General features: G+C 52.5%; 7 protein-coding genes across 7 annotated transcripts; 3 read left to right on the top strand and 4 right to left on the bottom strand.

The window, feature by feature from the left end:
• Window positions 1-114: 114 nt before the first annotated feature.
• On the bottom strand, window positions 115-2471 carry GNI_091830 (hypothetical protein; the record flags this gene model as incomplete). The annotated part of the gene is made up of 2 exons (XM_011132578.1): window positions 115-2184; window positions 2345-2471. Coding segments are annotated over 2 exons (2197 nt in total), but the record flags the coding sequence as incomplete, so codon positions are not given.
• Window positions 2472-2868: 397 nt separating this feature from the next.
• On the top strand, window positions 2869-4105 carry GNI_091820 (hypothetical protein; the record flags this gene model as incomplete). Its single annotated transcript, XM_011132577.1, has 2 exons — window positions 2869-4002; window positions 4055-4105. The coding sequence occupies 2 exons, from the start codon at window positions 2869-2871 to the stop codon at window positions 4103-4105; spliced, it is 1185 nt and encodes a 394-aa protein (XP_011130879.1).
• A 2323-nt stretch (window positions 4106-6428) lies between these two features.
• GNI_091810 (ASCH domain protein) lies at window positions 6429-8738 on the bottom strand (the record flags this gene model as incomplete). The annotated part of the gene is made up of 1 exon (XM_011132576.1): window positions 6429-8738. One exon carries the CDS (start codon window positions 8736-8738, stop codon window positions 6429-6431), a length of 2310 nt encoding a protein of 769 aa, XP_011130878.1.
• Window positions 8739-10242: 1504 nt separating this feature from the next.
• Window positions 10243-11074, bottom strand: GNI_091800 (hypothetical protein; the record flags this gene model as incomplete). The annotated part of the gene is made up of 3 exons (XM_011132575.1): window positions 10243-10772; window positions 10809-10830; window positions 10874-11074. The coding sequence occupies 3 exons, from the start codon at window positions 11072-11074 to the stop codon at window positions 10243-10245; spliced, it is 753 nt and encodes a 250-aa protein (XP_011130877.1).
• Window positions 11075-11276: 202 nt separating this feature from the next.
• On the top strand, window positions 11277-11870 carry GNI_091790 (hypothetical protein; the record flags this gene model as incomplete). The annotated part of the gene is made up of 1 exon (XM_011132574.1): window positions 11277-11870. One exon carries the CDS (start codon window positions 11277-11279, stop codon window positions 11868-11870), a length of 594 nt encoding a protein of 197 aa, XP_011130876.1.
• Window positions 11871-13945: 2075 nt separating this feature from the next.
• Window positions 13946-17861, bottom strand: GNI_091780 (protein kinase; the record flags this gene model as incomplete). Its single annotated transcript, XM_011132573.1, has 2 exons — window positions 13946-13972; window positions 14037-17861. The coding sequence occupies 2 exons, from the start codon at window positions 17859-17861 to the stop codon at window positions 13946-13948; spliced, it is 3852 nt and encodes a 1283-aa protein (XP_011130875.1).
• An 832-nt stretch (window positions 17862-18693) lies between these two features.
• On the top strand, window positions 18694-19011 carry GNI_091770 (HMG (high mobility group) box protein; the record flags this gene model as incomplete). The annotated part of the gene is made up of 1 exon (XM_011132572.1): window positions 18694-19011. One exon carries the CDS (start codon window positions 18694-18696, stop codon window positions 19009-19011), a length of 318 nt encoding a protein of 105 aa, XP_011130874.1.
• Between the last annotated feature and the right edge of the window lie 450 nt (window positions 19012-19461).

The raw sequence follows: 19461 nt of genomic DNA, 5'->3' as shown, positions 1-19461 counted from the left end.
CGGCGGTCGTGGGGCTGGCCTTGCGCGCCTGAGCGAGTTGCCTGACGGGTTCCCAGAGGGCAGCGAACTGCGCGCTGTAAGATGTCTTGAGTGTGTTCCGCACGGCCGCGTCACCGGTAGCAAAGAGCGTGACGTAGAGGTGTCCGAGGCAAAAGACGAGCGACTGTAGTTCGTCGAATGGACTAGCGCCCGTGATGGCGACGAGTTGTGCGTGGTCGGCCGTCGGTTTAAGGAGGCGCTCGCACATCGGGAAGACCTGAGGCGCTACAGCGGGACAGCGGCGCAACAGCGAATCCAGCCAGAGCGCGGCGCTGGCCACCAACTCCTTTTCTTCGAACCAACTCGGCGTCGGACCCTTTGTAGCCGGCTCACGCTCTAGAGGCGCCAACAATCCGCCGCTCTGCTCGGGGGGAAACAACTGGTCCAGCTGCTGTTGCACGGCAAAGATGAGGCGCAGCAGACTTTGATGTGTGAGCGTCGAGGCCGCGTGGCAAGCCACCGTGGCGTACCGGAGAAACATGAACGCGATGTGGCTTTCCGCCGCCTTGGGCAGTCGATGGAACCAGCGACAGATTTGCCCGTCGACAGAGTCGCTGCTCAACAGCGATGCCACGGTCGCACCCGGCGCGTGCAACTGTGCCACGTCCTCTGCGCCGCCGCGAAGGCACTCCGGCTGCTCCGAGGGCGTCGCGGGAGTCGTCGTCCACGACGCGCCATTGCTGTGGATCCGTAGTGCCGTGCCGTCCGTCGCCGCCATGACCACCAACGTCACGAACGGACCTGCCTCGAACAACTCCGTCACCGGCACCACCGGCTGGCTGTCTGCACCTGCGCCCGTCCCGCCAAAGCCGTCAGATCCTGCCAAGGAGGATAGCCCAGCCGGCGCCTGGGTTAGCCCAGGCTGCGCCTGGCCAGTCTGGGCCAAGCCAGTCTGGCCGAGACCAGTCTGGCCCAGGCCGGCTTGAGTTAAGCCGGTTTGGCCCAAGCGGCTGGGAAGTCCGTAAATGGAGCCGGGTGCGACGCTACCGACTGCGTTGGTAACAAGTGGTGTGGTGCGGCATTCAATGAGGGTCTCGTAGCTGGCGCTCTCGACCATGAGGTCATATTCGCGGATATGAGGTCCGACTAGCTGCATGTCCGCACTGAAGGACATGGGGCTGATGGTGAAGAGGTGCGGTGCAAGCGAGATGAGAGCGTATAGGTTGTCTTTAGTCTGAAGTGCGACGGCGGTGGTCATGGAAGCCAGTAGGCCGAGGTTTGCGCTCAGTAAGGATTTGCGGTGAGCTGCAGTGATTTGGAAGAACTCGGGCGGGAGCGTGAGGTGAATGAGTTGCGGTAGCACGTTCCCGGGGGGTATTTGGACGGAGCGGAGTTGTAGGCCGAGTTGCACCAGCAGCGACTCGGATGTGTTCAAGGCGCTGTTAACAGTGGCCTGTATCTTGGACTCGTCCTTGAAGTATGAGAAGCAGCACATGATACGTTGCACGACTACCTTGAAGCAGCCTTTGGCCTCCAGTATATTTAGCAAGTTAAGGACCTCTTTTCTCGTTTGCGGACACATGGGTCTGGGATCTGTTCCGGCCACATGTTCTCGCGGGTCGATGTGCAATGTGTTGTCTGTCGTGTCAGCGGGGTCAGGTTTGATTGTGGTGTCAGCGTCGGAACAGCTGCTGCTATCGCCAGTCAGTTGGCCTCCGTTGATTAAGTCTTCCTCACTTACAACGTCTCTTTCCAAGGCGTTGTAGCCGACAATCTTGTTTCCCAGTTCGAATAATTTCATCAACGTGTCTACATAGTGCAGCTGGTCTTCGATCCAGAGTTCAAGACAGGCTTCCATAAGCTTCACGGGTAGTCGGCCTTCGCCTTGCTGATTCAGTGGGGTGGATAGCACGGTGGACAAGTTGTGGGTGACAGCCTGTCGAACCATCCCTGACAAGTCCTTCTGGTCAACACATCGCAGAAAGATTTCTGTGGCTACTCCCACTTCGACTGAAAGTACTGCCGCCAAAGCAATGACCAGCCCATATATTGTGCCGTTGGCAACGCCGGCAATACGTGCAGCAGTGTCGTCCGGATACGGAGAGTGCCCCAGCAACTTTGTGCCCAAACCCGGATTCAGTTTCCGGATCTCCTCGGAAATTGACTCCGGCGAATACGACTGAATCGTAGAATGCGAATTACGAGCTGCACGGACATCACATTACAGGGGCATATTAGAGGGGCATATTAGAGGGGTCAGGTGGAACAGGTCTACATTAGAGGGGTCAGGTGGAACAGGTCTACCGGCACATAGGTAAGATGAAACACACGGGTGATACGGAGGGGGAATGAATGCTGGATTTACCATTGACCAAAAAGCTATCAAGTTCACCCAGTATTTCCTTTGCTTCAGGAGACCACTCCTGTTTCACTAAACAAACGTCTCCACACAACCGCTGCTCCAGTACCCGGAGACATTGCTTTATTGCCATCCGCCGTATTTAATATTTCCTATGACTCTGGACCATAACTCTGGACCATAACTCTGGACAATGACTTTGGACCATAACTCTGGACAATGACTCTGGACAGTGACTCTGGGCATCTAAAATAGGAAGCGTCCCCCTCGCTCAGTCCCTCTTTAATTAGCGTTTGTTTCGACCGTTGGTGTGGTTCCGATTTGAACAGCCCGCTCCGGTATGCTAAAATTGATATAGTCCGATGGGATCGTATGGGTCCACGAACGTTGGCATGAAGAGTGCTAACAATCAGCGACGCTTTCGTGTCTGGTTATCGAAACGGGTGTTTTTGGACGTCGCCTTCGCTTGCTGGTCGGCTCGCCGTGAGTTAGGTAGGATTTTCTTTTGGCAAAAATCGGGGGGAGCAAGAATGAGTTTGCGGGCGGATGTTTCGTTTGTTAAGGAGCACGCTCAAGTCTGTAGTGTGATGTTCTCAGATGTATGGAGGGCTGCGGGTAGCAGGATTATGATGTACCTGCCTATAAAAAAAGTACTAGTTATACGGTTATTGAGTCGGTGGTTATTGGAGCAGTTCGATAATGATGAGATGATCTGGCGTCAGATGATGGACCGGATGTATTTGTTAGATGCTTACGATGTGGCGACCAGGTGCTCATTGTCAAGCGAGATAGGTGAAAGACGTTTGCGTTTCCTGAAATTGTGGACGCAAGATCAACTTCGATGGAAGCGGACAGATTATTTGAAGCACATGTGTCATTCCTTTCATCGCAACTCGACATTCTCCGCTATACCCGGCAAGCGTTCGATGCGTTATTCCCGAATTGTGGATGCGGAAGGCAACCTGGGCGGTGGTGGACCAGGGCAGAGAAGACTTGCGGTAGAGTACTCGTATGGGTTGATACCACGAGAAGGACCCCTAAGTCTTGGTAATCCTCGGTGTGTTGATGCTGTAGATACCGACGGCCAGGTTCAGAGGATCGATCTGCTTGCAAGACAGTCTTTGTTACAACAAGGTGTGGTCGGAGGCAAGCTGAGTGTGCCGAATGGTTACCGTACTTTCTATCCCTTGTCCGGAAGTTGCTATGCATTCGTCTGGGCTAGCAAGGACTATTTAATAGTTAGTTTGCACGATGGTACCTTTGCGTACTTGGACCACATCAAACTTCCAATTGACACTGCGATTTCTTGCATGACTGCCAACGACCTGCCGGAGAACTCCGACGTCGAATTCGGGAGCTCCCTGCAACGGGTAAATAAATTAGGAAGCGCAACTTCGTCCGACTCCCTCTGCCAATCAGTCAAAGAACCACCAGTCCAGCGAATGGAGCCACCAGTCCAGCGAATGGAACCACCAGTCCAGCGACAGAGAAGTATGGACAGCAACTGCGAGACTCCGACCCTGCCCACCACCTATGTATTTGGTATGGCCGATGGACGTGTATTTATAACTACCAGGAAGCTTACTCAAGCTCTGATAATGCTGCCATTGCTGCAATCTCCGGTCAGCGCTCTGCAGGTTAGTGACGATGGCAAGACTATCGTGGTGAGCTGGCGACGGAACTCGCTCCTGGAGGTGTGGCGTCATTGTGCTTCAGTGGACAGAAGGCTGCCGAAGGTCTGGCGATGCGTCTGTAGGGTGTCTCTAATTCAGTCTAGCTTCGAAGCTAACGTAGTGGAGTGCGCACTTTATCCAACCAGCTGTCAGCCGACCAGCTGTCAGCCGACCAGCTGTCGTCCGCCTGGCAATCAACCATTCGGCACTAGCTATCCGAGCAGTGAGGGGAAGACCAACCGTAGCTGGCATAGCACCGGAGGTTACTTGGCCGCCCCTCAGTCATCGGATATTCTGGGAGAACTGGTTGTTGGTGTAGCTAATGGTGTGTGTGCGCTACCTTTGTTGTCGGAAGCGGCGGAGTTGCCGAATGGTAGGATGAGGTTCCCGGGGAACGTGATGCTACAATGTAATGTGGAGTACGCCCTGGATAACGAAGGTTGCCACGTGACATGGTTTCCCAAGGTGGGTGGCTACTCACACTGCGGCTTACCAAAGACCGGTGGTGACTCACAGGAAACTGGGGAGCTTTTTCCGTCGTCAATTTTGGAGTTGTTAGATACCGATGTCGAAGAGTATGCGCACATTCAAGTAGACCCGAGCACAGCGGGTCTCCCTGATGACGTGAGGCTTGCTGTGAGCAGGCTCCGAAGCTCGAGCCGAAAACCCGGACGGATCGAGGAGGTGCACAAGGCCTTCTGTATTTACAAAGGACGGAGACCAACTTTCACTTTTTTTTGGAAGGGCTGCTGGGTGTTCTGCCAACGACACATGGCCAAGCTGCAGACCTTTGACTTCGCCTCAGCCAGCAACAAACTGGTTACCAACTTACTGGGTCATGCACACGTTATCTATCAGGCGGCTTTCGACAACGAATCCAATCGTCTACTTACTGTTGATCGCGATGAAAACTGCGTTCTCTGGGACCTCGTTCGCTGTCGGAAGATCGCAGGATGGAACTTACTTACCGAACCAACTGAAGGGGAAGAGGACTTCGCCACGGATCCGCCCGGCTCAGAGCCGCAAACATGCCCGAACACGCCTCCATCATTCGACCCAGCTAGCGCGCTTGAAGTGCCGAACGGCAACCAAGACGACACCAGCAGCAGCGACCTGGACCCGGACAAGGTCTGGGAGGGGGGCGAACCAGTGCATGGGAACGGTCCGCATGAGAGCATCACCTTAGTTAATGGCTTTGTCCACGGCTCTGACAGGTCGGGCACTGGACATGAAAGACACCGTTCAGACAGCGGTTCTGCCCCAGCGGTCAGCCTTTCAGCCAGCAATGTTCCCGCCAGTAACGCTTCAGCAAGCAACGCTTCAGCAAGCAACGCTTCAGCAAGCAACGCTTCAGTTGCAGAGGGTCTGATTGGGGAGAGCTTGGCTGGGGAGGACTTGCAGCTAAGTGGTCTCAAGCAAGATGGTCTCCTGTTAGAGGAACCAGAAGACTATCCCGCTCTGGCTGGGAGCCAGCCATCCTTGTCAGAGTTCTCTACGCAACATGCACCCAAGATTCGTTCTCGCTGGGGACGAAATAATACCGCCGCTCTGAGGAAGCGGCCGGAGGATGAAGACCTACCTTCCCCGACGCCCTCGTATAACGTCCATGCCGAGTACGATCGAGCAAGTCAACACAAAGGGGTGCCACCTCTTTTCTACGAGATAGCTGCCTCACTGGGAGTAACTGTAGAAGAAGTAGTTGCAAACCACGAAAGGCAAGTACTCTGGGAATCCCAACACCAAACGACGCTTCCGACGGCTAGCCGCGCAACGGACGAGGGCCCCGAGCCTCTCTCTGACCCCAAGCCAACCGAATTGAAAGCGCACCCCGCGATCAACGAGGATGCTACTACGGCCGAAGCGAAGGCTACGACGGAGAACGATCCCTCCTCACTGGAGAGCGATCCCCCGCTGGAGAGGGGACACCCCCCTCAGGAGAGCAAACACCCTCAGGAGGCCTTGAAATCGGCTTGTCGGAGATTTGTTAGTGAGAGACCCAAAACCGAATTATCTATTAAACGACCTGTTGCTGCCCCCCCGCCCAGGACATCGCGTCGATTGATTTCGGCTTTGGCTCGCGACATCGCAGACCGACACCAAAAACAATTGGAGCAAAAGGTTATCGCCAAAACACGGTTGCCGCAAATGCGGCTACCTAGACCACGCCATGCACTTTCGCAAGTGATCCTGGCACATGACAGCTTAGTTCTGTGGTTCAGGGATTTGCAAAAGCTCGATGTTTGGACCTTTCGTTGACTAGTTTTCACAGCCAAACAGCTAACCATTCACACTCAATATCATCCGCAGTCCTTGCGAGATGGATGATATTGAGTGCGAATGGCATCAGCTGTCTCAAACTGTTCGGAAGGTGTTGGCTCGTAAGACCATGAAGCAAGCGCCAGCGACCAAATTGGTTTCTAAAGAGCCAGCGAATTTATGTGCACACACGTGTGCTCTAATGTGTTTGTGCGCGCGTTATTTGGAGACATACCTTCCAGGCTCAAAGACGTCTTGAGGATTGTCATGGTACCCATGTTCGACGGGTTGGGGATCCAGAGAACGTCTCCAGCGGAAGTAACGATTTCTTCAGGGCCAAACTTGATGACGCCGCTAAAGGTCGCGATAAGAATTGGATTTCCAAGGGAATTAATAGGAGAAAGGAACTGGCAGTGCTCTTCAGAACTGGTTACAACTAATTCCATCAAGTCCACGGGTGGTAAATGTGGTCCGCCGACGCTGAACCCGGTTTTGCCTGCTCCCGCTAGCTGACTCCAAGCTGCGTCGAAGAGTTGTTGTAAAATTACGTGGATGGACCTTGAGATGAAGTATTGGCAGGTGCTGGAGCTGACAAGCTGCTGCTGGCAGGCGTTCAATTGTTTTTCGCGAATGTAGGTAAGGAGTGCCGGTGTACTTATTCCAGTATTACCCTGTTTACGAATGTTGCTCCCCTCAGTACTCAGGTCTTTAGATATTTGGCTTTGTTCAACGGAAGTGACCGCTGCTGCTAAGGCTAGTTTGAGATCCGCCGGTTCGAGGCCATTTCGTATCTTAACGATGTCGTATCTGAGGTGTTCCCTGTAGCCTCGACTCAGGGTTATAGAGTCCAGGAATACTTTGGGAATTTCTGCCAGCAATATTTCTCGAACTCCTTCGTACTGAGATTTCGTATGGAGAACCAATGCCGCTTGGCCGTCGTCTTCTCCCTCCAGTTGTGCATCGAGTGCCTTACGATCTACTAGCTTGTCATCTTCGATAGTTCGGTAGACTTTCGGGTACGTTGTAGACGTCCTGTTTCGGTAATACACTTGCGGTCGGTGCAGCTTCCAGAATTTATGTTGGCCTGGCATGGCGATTGGTGTGATGAGCCTACGAGGGTTTTTGAGAACGAACATGTACGGGGAATCGTTCTGTTCTAGTACCCAGTTAAATCGCAGTTTATCTTCATCATTCTCTATGACGTCAATCAAGTCCGCATGACCGACTAGACAGCGTGTGGGATAGCTCGGAGGGAAGTTCATCCAGCTCATGGCACCGGCACATGAGTTCCTGTCATGACACTCATCACAGTGGCTGCCGCCATACAGTGTCCTGTAATAGCCCTCAATCTGTTGGATAACGTCGTCGGAGATTTCTTGAGTCCCTGCATGGATCCAAATTCGTCCTCGATAATTGGTATTCCATACTCGCCCTTCCAGACGCTTAAACCCGTAAACGATCAAAGACGCCCACGGCTGATGTAAGGTCAAACAGATCCCTTCGTCCGTTTCTTCCGCAAAAGCCGGGGTTACGAATTCTGTGTCTTCTTCCAACACCCGACACATCACCGGTGCCAGAACTGGACCCACCCCGTCGTTACCTTCCAGGTCAGATGCACCATCTACAAGATCATCGTCTTGAAGATTGGTGGCATACTTGCGGTCCTTGATTCCAATCTGAGTTTTACTTAGTACCTGTACTGAATCATTTTGATTATTTATTACATCCGCCACCAGCTCTTCTGCTTCAGAGTCCCTGACGGGCACACTTCTTGACTGACCATTATCTTTCGACTGACCATTATCTTTCGACTGACCATTATCTTTCGACTGACCCACTTTCGACTGAACGGGCGAGCCTATTAAAGCGGTAAGAGCGCCGGATTTATCCGAGGACGACGGGAAGGATATGTCTTGGAGTCTTCCTGGTTCTTCGTTCAAGAATCTTTCCAGCACCGTGGTTTGCGCGTCTACAAATGCTTGTTGGGCATTGGTCATGGTCAGCTTCATGTTTTGTAGATCGATATTTAGCTCACCAAGAAGTTTGTTGGGATCTTTGGAAAAACTTTCTTCTTCTTCATCTTGCTTTGTTGCAAATGCCCGTTCCTGAGCGGTAGCCCATGGGTTGTATCTTTCCGAGTAAAAATCGGTTTCCATATCATACACACGTGTGCGCTTAACACTTTCCATATCGAACTGTAAGAGCCGATCACGCAGTTCACACGCTTCCTCATACCCGTCCAATTCCTTATATCGATTCATCTCTGCCTTATCCTCCTTCAGATTTCCTCCAAATCCGCACTCTGGACAGATCCTGTCGTCTTCTTGTGTACATATGATACGACCACACTTTATACAATTTCGTACAAACTCATGGTCAAGTGCCATACAACCGCAATACTTCAAAGCCAACAACATGCCGTTCTTCTTACTCAATGGAGCAATGTATTTGGATACTGGCGCGGTGACCATCGCGTCTCTCAACAAACTTTCGTCCACGACATCTGCCGGGGTCGCGTGGAAGAACGGGTCGCGTGGAAGAACGGGTCGCGTGGAAGAACGGGTCGCGTGGAAGAACGGGTCGCGTGGAAGAACGGGTCGCATGGAAGAACGGGTCGCATGGAAGAACAGTGCAGGAGGGAGGAGGGATGCAACATGGCAAGGAGGGGGGCAGTAAGGAACGAGAGGAGACTAACTGTAAACATCTTCGTGATTTTCTATCTTGGTCTCCACCAGAGTGACACGGGCGACCGGCGTGGGCGGTGCTTCGGGAACTTTGGTCTTCATTTTTGCCGTTTGGACTCCTCCACCGGGCTCCAATGCGCGCCGCCGTTCCTGGAGTTCCTTTACAAAATCGCAGCTCATGACGTACGCCTCCGGCTTCTCACTAAAGTCCGCTAGATGTCTACATATGGCTTCGTTACCTTCCAGACTGAGGATAAATTCTACTTCGTCATCGGTCACTGGGACTCCGAGAATCTACGGCAACACTTGGTTCATACCTGTTCCGCACGCACTAAAGCGGACGGATGCCGGGTAGGACGGGGCCGGGTAGGACGGGGCCGGATAGGACGGGGCCGGATAGGACGGGGCCGGGTAGGACGGGGCCGAAGAGGACGGGGCCGGGTAGGACGGGGCCGAAAAGGACGGGGCCGGGTAGGACGGGTGCGCAATAAAGAATAAAGAAAAGTACTGCAAGCTCTTGGGCGGGTGGTTGGTTACCTTTGCTATATACCCTTTTGACCATTCAATAATTTGTGGTGTTAACATGGTGAAGGTTCGGCGGCAAAAATTATCGTTGTATGCGGCACCACAGCAGGGGGGGGGGGGTCTTGGCACTGGCGGCGCTCAAGCACAGGAGGGTTAGAGTGTGGACACACTTGTGGACACACTTGTGGACATCGGCGTGTTGTAGACGGGCGTTGGGAGTGTTGGTATTGTGTATTCAAGCGTGGTTGTACGTGGTCCTGATACCTAGCAGCCTGTTGCTCTCTCCCATACTTGGACATCTGTTATCGGCGGTGGTGATTTCCTTAATTATCGGAGTCCTGGTTACTGGACCGAAAAAGGCTTTGGACTTTTCCACAACAGTTTGGCTTCTGCATTTAGCACTATCCTACTGTCTGCGACCTTTCTCCAACTTCCAAACGAGTCCTTTCCTCTTGTCATTCAACTTACAAAATGTCCTCCTCACAATCCTGTGTGCGGTGGTCACCATTCTCTTTTCCACCATCCTGTGCAAAAGGAAGGAGATACGCAGCATATCATTTGACCCGATTCCAACCGTCCAAATCGAAGCTGTATGACTCGACGCAGAGGGGTCAACACTCTGCGTTGAGAGTGTTGACTCAACCACTCTCAACGCAGAGGAGTCATTTATGCAACTTAGTTGTTAGACGTAGCGTTCGTTGATAAGCCAAGACCCACTAATGCAAGACCCAGTAATGCAAGACCCAGTAATGCAAGACCTAGTAAGTTAAGGCCCGGAATTCATCACGGCTTGAAGACATTCCTGAAGGCCAACAGGGCCACTGAAACTATGGCTGCGCACGGTCATCGGTGCCGCAGCATTACATGACAAAATCGCTTCCGGATGTCCCTCTAATACAATCTCACCAGGCTCCTCCGACCCTGCCGGTATCAGCAAACGGTTGATAGGCGACAAAATTTTTGTTGCCTTGGTCTCCAAGCTGTACGTTATCAAGCCGTGAATTATCGATAGATTCGGGTGGGTTATATCTTCCAAATCAATACTCATCAAATTAGCCCCATCTGAAATGAATGTGAACACAATGTTGCTACCACGGAAGGTGAATGACTCACATTTTGCTGCTAGCTGCCGCAGACAGAGAATCAGCTTTTCGTCTATGGCTTTTTGGATAACCACGTTAATTGGCAGACCTATAGTTCCAACTTTGTCGTAATGTTCATTCCACTCCATTAGCCATTCTTGTTTGCAATTCTTGATTTTGATAGATAAGGAGTTATTCTGGTCCATGATTTCGACTATGAGATCACGGATCGCGGATAGCCATGACTTACACTCCACATAGCATTCGATAGGCTGCAAAAGGATAGTGTGTGAGAGACAGTGTGGAGAGGCGTACGCTATCGCCGTTTAAGCAAATGACAAAGGAACTAGTAGCTGGGTCTCCGCCTTGATTCGTCCATTGATTAAGCATCAGCGGCTTCCCGAAAGTGATCAGGTTCTGTATGCGACAGAAAGTGCGCAGGTAGTGCTCCATATCACCCACACGTACACTTGCTAGTCCCGCTATTGTGCTCTCATCCAAAAGGGGCCGTGCCATCTCCTGGTTCGACACATCCAGCAACCTGGCTGCGATATTGCCAGCTTCAGTACCGCAAATCATACAAAGACCGGTTTTGGTATTCTGAGTGTATTCCACCAGACGAAGTCTTCGTTTTTCGGCCCGACTTGACAACGGGGCAGCAGCCCCCAAACTATGCCGGGTGATCGAAGCACCACCCCTACCACTACCCCCAGAAGCCATGGGACCACCTCCAGAAGTCACGGGACCACCTCCAGTAGTCAAGGGACCACTTCCAGTAGTCAAGGGACCACCTCCACTAGTCAAGGGACCACTTCCAGTAGTCAAGGGACCACTTCCAGTAGTCAAGGGACCACTTCCAGCAGTCAAGGGACCACTTCCAGCAGTCAAGGGACCACTTCCAGCAGTCAAGGGACCACTTCCAGTGCCCACGGGAACATCCGGTCCACCGTTGGTGGCCGGCGGTCCACCGTCGGTGTTGGAAATCCCGTTTGAAATGGACTTGGAAGGCGCAGGAGTCTTCGAAACCGCAGGAGACTTGGGGGATGCAGAAGCCTTGGAGGCAACTGGAGACTTGGAGACCGCTGGAGCCTTGGAGGCTACTGGAGACTTGGAGACCGCTGGAGCTTTGGAGGCTACTGGAGCTTTGGAGGCGACTGGAGCTTTGGAGACAGTTGGAGCCGTGAAAATGACTGGAGACGGGGAGACGAGTGCGGCCTTTGAGACAACCGGAGTCGGCCTGGAAATCACCGGGGAGGCTACGGGGATCCTTTCCATAGATTTAGTCGGGCTTTGGGATCTCATTACCTTTTGATGTCCTGGTGAGAAGCCAATACCGGGGGGACTGCCTCCAGATCGTGAACTGGAGGATCTAGGTGGTTCTTGATCTGCTGCTTGGAAACCTTGTGAACTCGTGGAACGTTTGGTAACGATCCGGGTGGTGTGTGATCCATGGTGCAAGGCCTGGTCTGCTGCATCGGTTGGAGGTTTATCATCATCATCATGGGTCGATTGGTTTGTATTGTTTTCACGCATTTTTTCGAATGGTAAATCGATGTAAGAAAAATCTTTAAGCCTTAAAAATGGTAATGACCTCAAGAAGCAGGCAAGAGAGTCCAGCACAAATGCGGCGGACATACCTGGACATACAGAACAACAAACACGGTTCTGGAAAGGCCACACCCCGTTGGCAATTTTGCGTGCAATAATCACGACTTTAGACCTGCACTACGACAGGTAACGAAATGGCCTTAATCTAATTCGACCAGAAGTCGACGTAATTGACAGAAATTGATGTGGTGCTTATGTCGTAAAGGATTGTAGGAATCATTCATAATATTAAGGCGGCAAACCATCAGTAAGCAAACCAATTTATGGTAACGACCGTAAGATCAATCTCCACTAGATACGATCAGAGGAGATAGGACCGGAGGAGATAGGACCGGAGGAGATAGGATCAAAGGAGATAGGATAGGTTTCATGGGGTCGAACTTGGGTTGAAGGTCGTCAGACTTGAGTTTAAGATATAGTATTATTGTTGATACATTATTTCTTTCTTGTAAAGAAGGGTAAAAGTCGCCTTAGCAATATATGCGCTGCACCGCTGAAATACATATATGCGGATGGAGTGAATCCAACCGCTGTCGGGTCCCCGTCAAATCAGACTAACGCAACGCCGGAATCTAGTACATCCCCGAAGCCCATCGGAATTCGTCCACACGCGGAATGACAGAAATTCTCGGGGTTGAGAACCTAGGGCCTAAGCGACGGTGAACCACTTGCTCAACCCGCTGCCCCCATTCCTTGCTACTGGACATCCACCTATGCATCTTCCGACGGAGCACGTAAACGGCGTCGTCATGGTCCTCCTCCGACGCTGATGAAATAGAGTCTACCCTAATACGGGTAGCCTCCCCCTCGAGCTCTTGAAACTCGATGTCGCCTGCTGCGAGATCACAGAACTAAGAGAAACCATCAGTACAAGGTAACACGTTACAAGGTAACAGGTTACAAGGTAACACGTTACAAGGTATTTTGAATGAAGGGTCCCAAATGAAGGGTCCAAATGAAGGGTCCAAATGAAGGGTAGGAATCCCTAATAGCCATATGTTGAATGCTTAGCATTCCAATGCCCTGAAGTTAGCAGATACTTACTCTCATGCTGGTAAGTTGAAAGTCTTATCGATGTTAAAAATTTCGGAATGGAGGAATTTACGGGGCCCGGGCCTTCACACCGTTTCAGGTCAGGAAATTCACGAACCCGCCGTCAAGACTCAATTGATTACGGTCCTTCTAAAAGACCCCGCCACAGTGCCCCTTGTTCTGTTCCCTTTTTAATTCGAGTACTATTTGTAAATGAGGATGTTGATGAGTATCAGATCTATGGATGGACGTCTAGTACCGTGCGGGAGATATTAAATCAACTAAAACTCAACATCCCTTCTCTACGTTATGGATCCCTTAACCTACAGTTCATTAAAAAATCAGCCTCAGGTAACCTTCCCCTCAGGTAACCTTCCCCTCAGGTAACCAAGATTAAGACGTTCACAAACACCCGAGGTTCTCATCTGGGGTTCTCACATCCGTAACTTAAGTTCATGATTTATAAATGCCCCCCCCCCCCTCGCCCGGACATTTCCCTCCAGACATTTCCCCTAGTTCCTTTCTTGCAGATAAAGCAACCTTTATGTGCGTAGTTAACAGCAAGTACAGTCAGCGAGACGACCGCCGTACGTTAGACTCTTTCGACTATCGAATTGGCGACTTAATCATGGTCACGGCGGTTGAGGAATCTCGCTGAAAAAAAAAGAAGACTTTCACGGTGCAGACATCTGGCGGCAACTTCTGGGAATCGGCGGAGCATAGGCGGCCCTTACCCTTGGAGGTAACCTATTCTCCAATAACAGCGGTCGGGTTCTGAAAGACAGGTGTGTGCGTGTGGTAAGACAGGTGTGTGCGTGTGTGTGTGTGTGCTTTGTACCTTGATCCATATATGATTAAGAGCTTCTTGACTTGAGACTCGACTTTCGGGATTTACAACAAGTAATTTAGAAACGAAGTCTTGACAGGTTCTGCTGACATTGTTCCAGGGTGGGGAGTCATATTTGACTTTATAGAAGGAATCTAGATCGTTGAGTATTTGTACATTCCGCATAACAGGGAAGGGAAGCTTGCCGCATAGTAGAAGGTATACAACGACCCCAAGGCTCCATAGATCGACTTTATGATTATAGCCTTTCATGGTGAGGACTTCAGGAGCAGCATAGACCAGTGTGCCACAGGGTTGTTTGAGCCGCTCGTTGGGTCCGCAGAGGCATGAGAGTCCGAAATCAGCAATTTTGACGTCGGCTTGAAGCACATCTTTGGACGTAAGGAGAATATTTTCGGGTTTAAGGTCACGATGAACGATACCACTTTTATGTAAATAAGCCAAAGTCTTAAGCAGTTGCACAGTTAAACGATGCACGGCCGTCTCAGCAATAGGCCCTTGTCTTGTAACTGCCTCAAACAATTCTCCACCCGGCACTATCTCCATTACAATATATAGACTATCTCGCGCACTAACCACCGTCTTCAGGTATATCACATGTGGATGACGCAACATGCGCATTATATTTAATTCTGACCTTAACAAATCCTTCTCCTGAGAAGTCATACGGTTCTTGTGCACCACCTTGATAGCAACTGAATCACCTGTCGCTCGCTCCGTTGCGCGATATACCACAGAGAACTTGCCGTGACCAATCGTCTCAAGCATATCGTACAAATCGTTTATCGGCTGCTGACTTAGAGCCGATCGAATCGCGTGTATCCATGAATTACGAGCCTCCTCATTCTCCGCGAAAAAAACACGTCGTTCGGGCAGAATCTGGAATCCATACGTCACGCCCCCATCAGATACCTCGGGACCACTGGACGTGCCTTGTGCTCCCTTGCCCAGGGCTCCCTTACCCAGGGCTCCCTTACCCAGGGCCCCCTTACCCAGGGCCCCCTTGCCCAGGGCTCCCTTGCCTGGCTGCCCTTGACCTTGTACTCCCTTGACTCGTTGCCCTTGGCCTTGTGTCGGGTCCTGACTGTGTGTGGGATTCTGTGTCGCCCCGACTTGCGTTCTATTGTCGTGCACCCTCTCCTTCTGGAGCGACCCTCTCCTTTCGCCGTCAATCCCGCCTGGCGTGCTCTGTACTGTGCCTGTCGTGGACGCTTGGGCGTTGCCGATCGAAGACGAGGGGGTCAATCCACCTGCCGTCCGTACCGCGCCCGGTCCAGGAGGTGCTATTGTCTGTTCATGGACTTGACCGGGAGGTGCGAGCCCCGAGTGGGTGGAGTTTGATGCGTGACCGAGAGCCAGAGACAACGAGGCGGATGCCAGCTCTCCGCCTAGCATGGCATTGGCGCCCAGACGCGTTTTGGAAGCCCCCCGGGTGGGTAGTCCAGTTGACTGAATTCCAGTTGACTGAATTCCAGTTGACTGAATTCCAGTTGACTGAATTCCAGTTGACTGGATTCCGGTAGACTGGATTCCGGTAGACTGGATTCCAGTTGCAGTAGACTGGGTCCCAGTGATCTGGATTCCAGTTGACTGGATTCCAGTTGACTGGATTCCAGATACAGTGGGCTGGGTCCCAGTGACCTGGATTCCAGGTGCAGTAGACAGGGTCCCAGTCCCCTTAGACTGAGGAGAGGGCTGGCCCGCAGTAGGCTCGACAGAAGACGACTGAATCCCTGGCGGAGAGAGCACCTTGGTCCGAGGGTCCGGCACACGGGTGTCGGTTCCTTTCACGACCTGGTAAGCGTCGGACTTGAGCGTCTTGCCCGAGGCGGTGCGGCCTGGACGGCGGCTGGCGGAAACTGTGGTGGGCACGGACTTGACAGGCTCCACGTAGCAGCCTTCTAGGAAGATGAAGCCGGAAGGGACTTTGTCTGCATCTGTTTCAAAGTAGTACAATAAACGGTCGACTAGCCGGCAGTGCACCTTGGTGCCCTGGGCGGTAAAGAGGTTGCCTTCGATCAGGATCTCTGAGGTTGGAGACTGAAGGGTTTGGCTAAATCGAAACCCGCAGACCCAACACTCGTTAAAACGCGAGTCTCTACAGGCGCGGCAGCGTAAAAACACCGCCTCATTCTCCAGCTTTAACTCCGTCGTATAACGCCCGTTGCACTTCGGACACACGACGAGCGGCGCCAGGCACGAGGGGCAATTCAACTCCGTCTGGTGGCGATGGTCCGCCCCCCCCTTCATCGGCGCCGTCTCGGACTGCCCCGGTCGGTCCTGTCCCACCTTGTTCTTCAGCCCCAGGAACGCTGTAACGTCCTCTCCGCCTACCGCAACGTCTCCGCCCACCGCAACGTCTCCGCCTACCGCAACGTCTCCGCCCACCACAGCGTCCGACTTTTTGCTGCCAACGATGCTGCCGAAAGAATGGCCGGCCGGCGTGCTGCCACTCAAAGAATCCTCCAAGTCCTCCACAGGGGTAACCACGGGGTGCAGGCTGGCCTGTCTGGGCGCAGCCTTTTGGAACTGTTTAGAGACACCGATCCAGTTCTCCAGTTTCTGTATATCGGTTATTACAGGGGGTTGCTGTCTGCTGAGGGCGTGACCCTTAAGGCTCCACACGTCTTCACGGAGACAGTCAGAAAATAACTTGAGAAGACCGTTATGGTGGTCGACGTAAAGACGGAAGGAGTCCAGGTCCAGGTAGTCACCCCCACAAGTATCGTACTGGTCGAGGATGTTCGCGACTAGTGCGTCCAGGTCGTTAATTTCGCTCTCTACCTCCACCTCCCGCTTCACACGTGCCAGCATTTCTGTCACCATCGGCGACGGACCCGGTCCGACCATGTACAGGTCTTCATCCTGATCCTCCACCTCCGAGTCGTCGCTTGGTCCGGCCGCTTGAGGGAACGACTGAGTACCATACGACTCCTCCTCCCACGGAGTCCATTTATCAAATAGCACTTGCTCCGGCACGTTGTCGCTAGGCACATTGCCGCTCGCCACGTTGCCGCTCGCCACGTTGCCGCTCGCCACGGTGTCGCTCGCGACGTTGTCACTCGGACGCAGCATCCTCACCTCGCGCTCGCCGTCTACAAACTCCATCGGCACCCCCGCAGACACAATTAGTCCCGAGCTACGCTCTCGACCTGCGCCGTCGCCACGCGCGTCGCCACGCACGTCGCCACGCGCGTCAACAGGTCGAATGCGCGGACTCTCTTCGTTGCTGGAAGACAACTCGGTGTGGCGGTCTTCCAGCCAACTGCAGCTGGACTGGTTGCTGCTGGCGACGTCCTCGGGTCCGTCCAGGTTAGCGTTTTCGATCAAGGTTGCCTTCTCCAGGCTCGGGCCTTGGCCACTGGGGGGCACCACGACCACCATGTCTCCCACACGACTCTGTACCGGCGGAGGGGGTTCGGCAGCCGGTGGCCGCGCATTCGAACTCGAGCCACTCCGCATCAGGGCCGAACCGCTGGACAACACCGGGCCGCTCGTAGGCGCCTGGACTGCCACGCTGCTGAAAGTCGTCTGGTGCCCAGCCGAGGCCAACGACCGTCTAGACTCGCTTGCACGAACCCGGGACTGCTCCGCCAGAGCGGTCACGTCGTGAACTGCCGAGTGGTCGTAAGCTGACAGGTCGTGAGCTGTCAGATCATGAGCAGGAGGTAGGTCATGAGTTAGGTCGTGGGCCGGAATGTCCTGCAGGACCACGGACTTGGACTGCGTCCGACTAACCGGTTTATTCGACTGAAGGTAAGTATCAAGGTATGGCACATTCGAAAGCATCGCCGTCAACTCGTCCTTGGAGACCATCCCATCATCGTTCAAATCAAACAATTTGAATAACACGCCTACACGCTCGCTCTTGGTACCCCGACAGCACACACTCAACCCGTGTACGAAGGCCTCGTAGTTAACTGAGTCCTGTCCCCGAGAGAAACTGCGAAACAGTCGCTCGCCCCATAAGCCCGGAAGCTGGAAATATTCGATGAAGGTTGGCCGGTCTATCCCGTTCGGCTTCGTTGTGCTGCTACGGTTCACGAGCTCTGCATATAGCTTCGTAATCACATTCAGTTCCAAGTCGTCAAGTCTTGAAGAATCGATTTGTTGAGTAGAATTCAACGGGACTGCAGAATTTCCCACCACGGAAACTCGTTGTTGAGGCACTCCAGAAGATACTATTCCGGACCCACTGATGCTTGCTCCATCCGATTCATCTACCGCAGTACAGTTTAGTGTGAACGGGCGGTGAACGAGCGGGCTTTCGATAACAACATATTCAACAAGTGTGTGTGTTCCAACGAACTGTGTGGTAGTGTTGCACGACAAACTAGTGTGATGAATGTTTGTTAAAGTCAACTGGTCTGGTGAGGTTAGCTAGTATGATAGAATGTGAGTAGCACAAATGTGAGTAGCACAACGTGTGTGTGTGAGTGGCAAATGTGCATTGTTTACGATTTTGTTGTCGGGCGGACGACTTGTCTACTAACCGCGTTATTTTCGCTGCCAGGCTGCGGAAGCCCCTACGCTTGTTGTCGTTCATGGTGTGGGGGGTTTAGCATGGAGGAAAAAAGTGGGGTCGATTTGATTTAAAAAACTACCAGTTTTCCGTGTCGAGCGGTGTGTGTTCGTTTATTTTTCGACAATGGCTGAGAAGGTTGAGAAGGTAAAGAAGACCACGGTGAAGGCTTCTCGGAAGAGTGCGCCCGGTCCGAAGCGTCCTATGACGGCGTTCTTCTGGTTTCTGCAGAAGCGACGCCCGGAGTTGATTGAAGAACGGCCTGAACTTAAAAAGGCTGTGAAGGAAGTGGCGAAATTAGTCGGCGAGGAGTGGTCCAACATGTCACCTGAGCAGAAGTCTAAGTGGACGGATATGGCTGCAGAAGCTAAGAAACGCTACGCTAAGGATAAAGCCGCTTTCGATGCAAAGGAAGAGGCTTCAGCAGCAAAAGATGCCGAATAACGCATACGGCTGAATAATGGCGGCGGCCGAATAACCGACACGGCCGAATTATCGACACGGCCGAATTATCGAGGCGACCCAGCAAAGCTGACTGGTGGAAGCCCGCCCGTTAACGTGTATACCCACTCACCAACATTACTCAAGATGAAAACAGACAAAGAGTTCGCCGGGTGCTGCGGAAAGGAACTATAAGCTCGAGTACTTACTTACCCTTTAGCTAGAGTATTTACCTTTTAGCTAAAGTACTTAGCATTTAGCTAGTGACAAATCCACAGTGTTAAAACGTCATTGACTCAATCAATAACCAATAATGTAGATAGCAGATGATGGCACGGGCAAGGACGCACACACCAACTAAGGACGCCCCGACTAAGGACGTCTTGACCAAAAAAGGGAAGCGACTAAAACAAAGGAGGGAAGGGGAAGGGGAAGGGGAAAGGGGAAAGGGGA

Source organism: Gregarina niphandrodes (genome assembly GCF_000223845.1).
Source record: "Gregarina niphandrodes unplaced genomic scaffold scaffold00018, whole genome shotgun sequence".
NCBI lineage: Eukaryota > Apicomplexa > Conoidasida > Eugregarinorida > Gregarinidae > Gregarina > Gregarina niphandrodes.
This window is presented reverse-complemented; position numbering and strand designations above follow the sequence as displayed.